This window comes from Mesoplodon bidens (assembly GCF_964165515.1).
Source record: "Mesoplodon bidens genome assembly, contig: HAP1_SCAFFOLD_1024, whole genome shotgun sequence".
Lineage (NCBI taxonomy): Eukaryota > Metazoa > Chordata > Mammalia > Artiodactyla > Ziphiidae > Mesoplodon > Mesoplodon bidens.
Window position 1 is genome coordinate 44,292 of NW_027671465.1, and position 8,639 is coordinate 52,930.

Here is an 8,639-nt window from a genome sequence, read left to right on the forward strand (position 1 = left end):
CCATGCTGTTAGCCTAAGACATGGTACGTGGTAAGTGGACCACAGATGTGTCTGCAAAACTTGTATTTTTGTTCCTCTTTTCAGAATACAGTGATGGTGGTGGACCACCTCAAGGAAGAAAGAAAGGTTGGAGTTCTTTCCCTGGTAATTCTGGCGAGAGGAGCCCTCATTACGAACATGATGTGTGTGAGCCTCAGCCCTCACACCTCCGGGAGGATGCTGGAAACGTGGTGAAGAGGGATGTCCAGGAGGACCCCGAAGTAAGACAGTAAGTGGCCAGGCAGCAGGGTTTTTACACAGGAGCCCCTGGGACCATGCACCTCCCTCAGTCTCCGTGGACTTGTTTTTCTTCTCTCACTGCAAAACAGAAGCTTGCTCGAAGTGAAATAATGGTTGAGCAAAGCTAATTGTAGTGCTGGTGTCAGAGATGAGGGTGTACAGAAGACTTTCTTAGCACTTATGGCCCCTCACCCTCCTTCTCTCCACATCCCCCCTGCAGCTCTCCCGGTACCATCCGAGGCAACAAGAGGAGAGTGAGATGGCACAGTGAAGGCCACAGGCATAAGAGTGTGTGGAGAAAGAGAACACCTGTGGAGAGAGAAATGGGGGAGAACACACATGATGGAACCCCAGGGAGCTGGTTCAAGGTCACAGTGAGTATCCTGAAAAATGTATGGAATGTGCAGGAGAGAAAAGCCAGGGGGAGTTGTGTTGGTCTCATGTAGACATGCTGGTTTATTTCACTGGGGACAGTTTGTAATGTGTCCCTTTTATTACCAAGAGTTAACAGTCTTGTTCATCTAAGGTCAGATTTAGAGAAGCAATGTAAAGGGAACAGGCTGACTGTGAGGCGAACGGAGGAGCCTGTCTCAAAGCAAAGATGGAAACTACTGCCAAGGATATGGAGCAACTCCACATTGGAGGTCTCAGCTTGGCAAGCTGAGTGTGAGAGATGGAGGGTCAAGCCTCTGGAGACCTTGTCTGAGGGGCAAGCAATGTCTGCACTGGGTAGGATCTCCTGGAAATTTATAAAAGGAAGATCATCTCTGTCACCTTCATTATGTGGAAGAGAGTTTGACTGGAGAGAAAGAGTATTTAGGAAATCCATATTACGCACACCCATAAGAAATCGGACCAGTGGTCCCTTCTTTAGAAGCCCTTTCAAGCTCAGTAGAAGGCCGGAAAAGAACAGGAAAAGGTTCGTCCTGCAGCCTAAATTCCCTGCTGTCTGTCCTCTCTCCCATCCCTTCTTTTCATCCTTAGATTCCTTGTGGGATGAAGTATGACAAGACATGGCTAATGAACTCAATCCAGAGCCATTGCAGTGTCCCCTTCACTCCAGTGGACGTAAGAGAGGATGCCGGAGCCAGACGCGTGGGCACAGGGAAGGGGGAGAGAGGGAGACCTGGTTCAGCAGGGTCTGTTGGCTTCTGATACTATTGCTGTTGCATTCAATCCCTGTAGTTCCACTTTTTGCAAAATGGGGCTCAGTTCTTTGTCCAGGAAGCTAGCACTGCCTGTGCATTGATGGATGTCAGCTACAAGATTTGTGACGAGGAGAGACGAAAGGTGTGTGTCGAGGGCGTTACGTGTACCTCATTCTGAGGAAGGAGGACAGGCAAGGGGCTGGTTGTCTTCTTTGGAACTAGAGTTCCTGGTGCTTACCCCACCTCTTCCTCCTGCAGATACCTGTCTTCGTCGACCCCTCCACTGTTCCCTACTCTGTGCGGGATAAGTTGAAGCCAGAAGAAATGGAGCAGCTAAAGGTAATGCAGACTCAAGGCGTGTTGTGTGCCAGCGCTCAGACCCACCTCTCCTTCCTCCAGTGCCCCGTCCCCCGCACCCCTGATTTCCCTGCCACCACCACAGCCTCAGAGCGGCTGTCTCCATCTCTCTCTCCGCAGCTGACCTTGTACAAACGATTTGATGTCTCCCAGCTAGCTCTTGACCTCCAGAGGCTCCGCTTTGACCCAGGTATGGCTGACAGCAGTAATTCTAGGGCAGGCGAGGGCAGAGGGGTCTTCCTGGAGGGTGACTTAGGGATGGTAACGTGGGGAGGGGCTGGTGCTGGCCCCAGACCCCACTCAGCCATCTGATTCCCTCCCCTCTCCTTCCTGAAGACTTGGTAGGCCATGATATTGAGATAATTCTGAATCGAAGAAGCTGCATGGCTGCCACCCTGCATGTCATCGAAAAGAATTTCCCTGAGGTAAGGCTGTAGGCCCAGTGCTGGCATTAGGGTAGGGGTGGAAAAGCTGGGGTGCAGGGCAGATTTGTCTCCAAGGTCCTCGATAGTAACCTTCACTCTACCTCTTCTTGCCCCAAAGCTGTTGTCCTTGAACTTGAGCAGCAACAAACTGTACCAGCTGGATGGCCTGTCTGACATTATAGAGGTGGCCCCCACGGTCAAGACCCTGAACCTCTCTGAAAATGAGGTGAGAAGAGGGAGCCAGGTCAAACTTGGGTTGAGAGCAGAGAGGGCGTGTTAGTGGCCATGAGAGTGATGACAGGAGGCAGGTGAAGTTACCTGTGGGGGAGGGAGAGGTCTGGGGGTGCAGGGATTTGGATGTCCCCTTTCATGGGATTCAATTTCCCACTTCCACCCCATATTTCTCAGCTGAAGTCTGTGTGGGAGGTGAGCAAGATGCAAGGGCTGAAACTTGAAGAGCTGTGGCTGCAAGGGAACCCATTGTGTAGCACCTTCGCAGACCAGTCCACCTATGTAAGGTCAGTGTGAACACCCTGTCACCCTTCTTGGTGACCTTCACCCATGGGAGCCTAGACTATCTGTGACAGTGCCCCTATGCCAGAGGTGGCAGCCCTGGTCTTCTGGGAGGATCACAGGCCCCACCTTCTGCTCTCTCTGTGCCTATCACCGGTGAGGAGTTTCCTTCCCCTGACCTGCTCACCTCTGCAGGCACTCTGGGGTCTGTTTCCAGCTCTCTGCGCCCAGCTATATTGCACCAAGGCCTCCCAAGAGTGTGCCCCAGGAAGCAGGGCTTCTCCTCCTCACCAGGACCAGGAGCGACCAGCCTTGATCCAGATGCTGGTGCCCTGGACTGAGAAGGGTCCTCCAGTCCCGGGCCTCTTGCTGAGTGAAGCCTTCTTTCTTCGTGCTGAGCTGGGGTGTGCCTCCCCCGTTCTGACAGGGGCCCTCTTCCCCTGCCTCCAAAGGGGTCCACCCTCCTCTCCCAGGTTGACATGGGGGCTTTCCTGCGCCATGCTGAGGGCTGAGGCCGTGGGTGGCTGCTGTCATGACATCCATTCTGCTGGCCCAGTGCCAGGAATTGGACCCTCCTTGGGGTCCAGCTTGGGAAAAAGCAGGGCTCCTTGAGTCAAGGGGCCAGATGTGGGCTCCCGCCAGTGATCAGAGGGCTTCCTGAGGCAGGAGTGGAAGGCAGAGGGCAGAGGCGGTAGAGGAGATAGAAGGACAGGCCCCTCAGGGGCACTTGCCATCCCTCCCTGCACACGTCACAGCATCCCGCCTGGTCCTTCACAGGAGGCCTGGGCAGCCTGAGACAGGTATGATTCCTCAGATAAAGAACCAACTCAGACAGGTGCAGGGGTCATCAGGAGAGAAGACGGTGGTCATCAGAGGGGGCCACGGATCCTCAGCCCCATACGGAGCTGGTACCTGACCCTTGCCTCCATCTGGGGAAGATCTGCCCCCATGGCTGCTCGTTTTCCCATGCCCAAGTCTGGCTGAGCTCACACAGGTGACAAAGTTTCAGCCAGTATCCAGTGGGCCCCCAGCCCAATATGTGCATAGTTTCCATTCCTACCTGGTGTGTCTGGGCGATTCTGGGGCAGGTGAAGAGCCGCAATGGGTGTGCCGTTTCCCCTTTCTTCTCTCTTCTTCCCTGACCCCCACCACGGGAGAGCTTCTTTCCCTTCCCTTTGTTTTCTCTCTCTCCCTTGTCTCTGTGCCCCTAGGTCTCTCTCATCTCTCCCCTCCTACCTTCACTCCCTTTCTGTCCTCATCCCCTCCATCTCCCTCCCTGCCTCCTGAGCCCCACCTCACTCACCTCCCTGGCCCAGCATCCTGGGCCATCCCGGGGGGGTGTCCAGGTCTTGCCAGAGTGCTGGACTCCCGGTGAGGTGGCAGGGCCCCGGGCTCCCACTCCATGCCCTCTTCTCCCCACAGCCTTCATTGTGGCCCTGGAGGAAGGAAGGGAGGAGAAGGAAGCCCTGCAGCATGGGTTTGAAATGCTGGTCCCTGTGGCACTGGAGAAGGGAGTCTGAGTAGTCTGGGTGGGAGCTACCAAGGCGAAGGAGAGGGAGGGAGGGAAGGAATATTAAAGTGAAGGTACTGAGAGAGATGAGGAGACAGTGCCTTTCGGACAGTAGGATGACAGATGCTCAGTGCTCAACAGGCAAGTGGACCGAAAACCCTTAAAATCAGGAGCAGATGTGGGCAAAGGGTGCTGCTGGATTGGCCAGAACACACTGACCTCTCTTAATGGTATTACTGTTTTACCTCAAAGGAAGCATTGCAACCTTGAACTATCAACCACCTCTTCTTTATTTTTGGTTTTGGACAGGGCCATCAGAGAATATTTCCCGAAGTTGTTACGTCTGGTAAGTGCCTATGTAAATCATTGTATCTTACGAATGTTGGTGGCCTCTGCACCTGCCCTCAAGCCCGTTGGGTCTTACCTAGATCACATATTAGCATCAGAAGCTTAACCATTTTGGGGGACATGGACTCCTGAAAATGACATGGATATACTTGCTGGAAAAATACCCATAAATACACACACACACACACACACACACACACACACAAGTTGAATATAACACTAGAGACTTCCAGGACCTCATGATGAAGACATCCACTGTAAGCTTTCCCATGGAATTTCCAGGGCCCTTTCGCACCTGACCTCTGACCCTCACCCTCTTGGGCCCATCCTTTTCCCAGATCATCCAGGGCCACTGCCCTGGTCTCCACTCCTGACTTCCTCTTCCCTTCTCCAGGATGGCCAGGAGTTACAGTCACCAGTTACCCTTGACGTTGACACTCCCTACATAGTAAAGCCCTGCAAGGTGAGGAAGTGGATCAAACAACATTTGGGGTGTTGCAGGGAGGCTTTATCTACTGCACAGTCTCAAGTGCCATTTGATTCCAGCACATCTTCCTTGGATCTGATGAGCTGAAGAGCCTAGTCCTGCAATTCCTACAGCAGTAAGTACCTCTGACAAGCGGAGCAAGGGGTGGAGGGCTATGAGAGGTGAGGCCACCTAAGCACAGGTCTGCTCAGGGGAGTTTTCAAGTCTCATTTGAGGTCCAGACCACAGAGATAGACTGTCTTCACTGCCCTCCCTTAGGTACTACTTGATCCATGACTATGGAGACCGACAGTGTCTCGCGGGTGCTTATCACGAGGAGGCCTGCTTCTCCCTGACCATTCCCTTCCACCCCGAGGACCCAGCCCCGTGAGTATCACAGCACAGGCTCTGCTCCTGGGCCATGTGGCTCCCCAGCAGACACAGGCCAGCTCCTGCAAATACACACCACCCACTGTTGCTCTTTGTCTCCTAGAAGCAGCTTGTGCGAGTACTTCCAGGACAGCAGGAATATGAAGAAGCTCAAGGACCCCCGTGAGTGTGCGATGGGAAGACTGGGTGGGAAAGGGCGGTGAAGGGGTCAGTCATAGGGCCCAGGGCGTGGCAGCCCCTGACCTTCGCTCGCTTGCCCTCCCCTCACAGACCTGCGGGTTCAGCTGCTGAAGCACACAAAACGTGTCATTGTGCACACCCTCTGTGGGTTGCCCAAGACTCAGCATGACTTCAGCTCCTTAGTGGTGGACATTTGGTTCCAGATGGTGAGCGCCTGCTTCCTCCCTCGGGCGGGCCCAGGAAGCCGTGGGTGGGTAGGAGGTGGAGGTGGTGACTGGGCGCCTGGGCTCTTCCCTTTCAGGAAACGATGCTCTGCTTCTCCGTCAGCGGGGTGTTCGAGGAAGGTCAGTGTGTGTAGACCCCCACCCCTGATGTCTCATTGTTGCCTCCCCCTGGCCAGGCTCACTCCCAGACCCACCCAGCTTCCTGGACCCCTTCCTTTCCCTTCCCTTCCCTTCCCTCCACTCGCCCCTCCCCTCCCCACCTGCCCTCCCTCACCTCCCCTCCCCTCGCCTCTCCTCCCCTCCCCTTCCCCACTGTGTTCTCCAGCCCTCAGTCTTCCCACAGACAATCCAGGTCTGAGCTGTGTCCATGCCTGTCTGACCTGCACACCCTGGACTTTGGGGACATAAGCTGTGGAGTTTGGTGGCTCTCATCCCAGATACTTACTCTGAGAACACGGGCCGTTACTAAACCTCTCAGTTTCCTCATTTGCAAAATGGGGCAGTAGTATCCACCTCTTGGGGAGCTGCGAAGAATGCACCCGTGAACTTGTGTAGTGGTTGTCAGGGGCCATGTAACTGGGCGCAGACTGCTCCTATAGCTGCCCTGCCCATTCCAGACACCCTGGCCCCTGTGAACAACTGCTCTCTTAGCATGAGTGTCCAGTCACACCCTGACTGGGGACCGCCGTGTGAGCATGTACAGCATGTGCTACACTAAGGGGGACTGTTGTTTGTTTGCTATTGAAGGAAGTTGTCAGGGCTGTGTGCGTGCCTTCACCCGGACTTTCATCGCTACCCGTGCCAGCTACTGCAGGTGAGAGCCCTGTTGTGGGCGGGAATACCCATCCCCGCCTGGGCTCAGGGGCCTGGGAATGTGGTGGTGCAGACCTTAGGTTTACTCGGTACTGTGGAAAGCCAGCAGGGAGATGCCAGGAGCAGTCTAGCCTAGTGGTTAAGAAGAGCGTGGGCTCTGGAATCGGCCTATGGGTTCTCTCCTTGACACAACACTCACTCGCTGTGTGATCTTGGTCAAGTCACATGACCTCTGTGTGACTCAGTGTCTTCTTCCGAGAATGGGGATCAGAGCGTCCAGCCCTTGGGCTGTGGTAAAGGGTAAATGCGAAATTGCCCATGGGTTGGGGATAAACCTATAAATCGAGTGAAGGTGGTAGACAGCCTCTCCAAAGGTGGGCTCTGTGGGGAGGGGCAGAGGTACCAGTCAAGGAACCTGGGAGACAGACACAGGAGGGACGTGGAAGGAATCTGGTTGCAGAGTGCCACTGGGAGCAGAGTCAGTATTGGGGGTGAGGGTGTCCATCCATCAGTTGTCTGAGGGCCCATTTTTCCTTCAGTCTGTGCATCGTGAATGACGAGCTGTTTGTGAGGGATGCCGACCCCAGTGAGACCCAGTGGTGTTCTGCATCCCAGTGCCTACACCCACCTCCAGCTCCATGCACACCCTCTCCCAGCTGCAGCAGGACATCATGGAGGCATCCTCCACCCCATCTGAGATGAACCTCTAGTGGTCTCAGAAGTGAGTGCTGGGTTTGCATGGGGATAGGAGGGAGCTGGGACGAGTAGAGGAGGGATTAATGGGAACTTAAAGGTAATTTGTTTTCCTTGTTTATTTCAGTCATTTTTAATCTGAACATTTCATTCGTGGTACATATGAAGCTACCTAGTTATTTTGAGCAGTCTTGTATTATTTTTATTAATTTCATGGATGCTGCTTCTGTATTAACAGAGAGTTGGGTGTTCAGGAGTGTGCATGAGGTTCATTCCACTGTATATGTCACAGTATATGTGGAGGGGGAAAAAATCGTTAGCCCAAAACATACTACCCAGAGGTAACCGTTGAATGTTTTCATCTTCATCATATCTTCCTGTAAGTTTGCTTATGTAGGTGTTTACATATTTATTATGCACGTTTATATATTTCTATATTTATCTACCGAAAATGAGATCTCATCATGAGAGAGAGAGAGAAGGAAATAGAGAGACAGAGACAAAGAGAAAGAGAGGCTTGTGGCTGAATGGGGAAGAGGGGTCCAAAGAGGGATTATTTAATCTTCAGTGCCTTGAAGCTTGAGCAAGTTAACAGCTAATGGGAAGGAGCCATCTCAGCTCATTTTTCACTCTTAAATTTGCCCATATATTAATTTTCCTTCTTATCTTATTTCTACTACAGAGCTAATGAGACACCTCAAATGGAATAGTATAAATTTTAAGCCCAATATATATTTAGTTATTAGTGAATGAAAGAAGGGACAATTGTATTTCAATGAAATGGTAGTACTTTTTAGGTTTTGGTCTCACAGGGAGGCAGCGGATGGTTGAAAGTGTGGTGTGACGTGGCTGGATGACACATGATCTGAGGACCCCTGCACTGTTGAATGGGAGACAGGTCTAGAATTTTCCCATCAACGTATTAGCAGGCGGAGCAGTCCAGGAGCAGCAGTTAGGCAAACACGACAGCTTGCTGCCCTGGTGCCATCTCTCACGAAGCTCATCAGGTGAATCACAGGCAAGCCTGTCTTCCCAGCATGGGGAACTGGGTTAGGGTCTGCTCAGAGGCACGATGTTGGGCAGCTCTTAGGAGCTTCTGAGTCTCCCAAGAAGCAAGAGATCCTTCTGTCTTTAAAACTTTGAACTCAAGGCGTACCAGAGAGAGATTTGCTTCCTTCATAAAGATATCTATGTTCTCATTAGGAGAAACAATGAGAAACACCTTTCCACAATGCCTGCCTTAGCCCCAGGTTTTCTCATTCACCCCTCAGGACAGCTCTGTGTTAAAGATGA

At 52.7% G+C, this 8,639-nt stretch overlaps 1 protein-coding gene across 1 annotated transcript; it reads left to right on the forward strand.

Moving 5' to 3' along the window:
• Positions 1–20: 20 nt before the first annotated feature.
• On the forward strand, positions 21–5,974 carry LOC308611324 (nuclear RNA export factor 2-like; the record flags this gene model as incomplete). The annotated part of the gene is made up of 17 exons (XM_081260151.1): positions 21–30; positions 85–268; positions 500–653; positions 1,264–1,347; positions 1,465–1,569; positions 1,686–1,766; positions 1,905–1,974; positions 2,121–2,209; positions 2,328–2,435; positions 2,597–2,727; positions 3,389–3,522; positions 4,919–5,043; positions 5,127–5,182; positions 5,326–5,433; positions 5,540–5,598; positions 5,707–5,822; positions 5,918–5,974. The coding sequence occupies 17 exons, from the start codon at positions 21–23 to the stop codon at positions 5,972–5,974; spliced, it is 1,671 nt and encodes a 556-aa protein (XP_081116277.1).
• Positions 5,975–8,639: the final 2,665 nt, after the last annotated feature.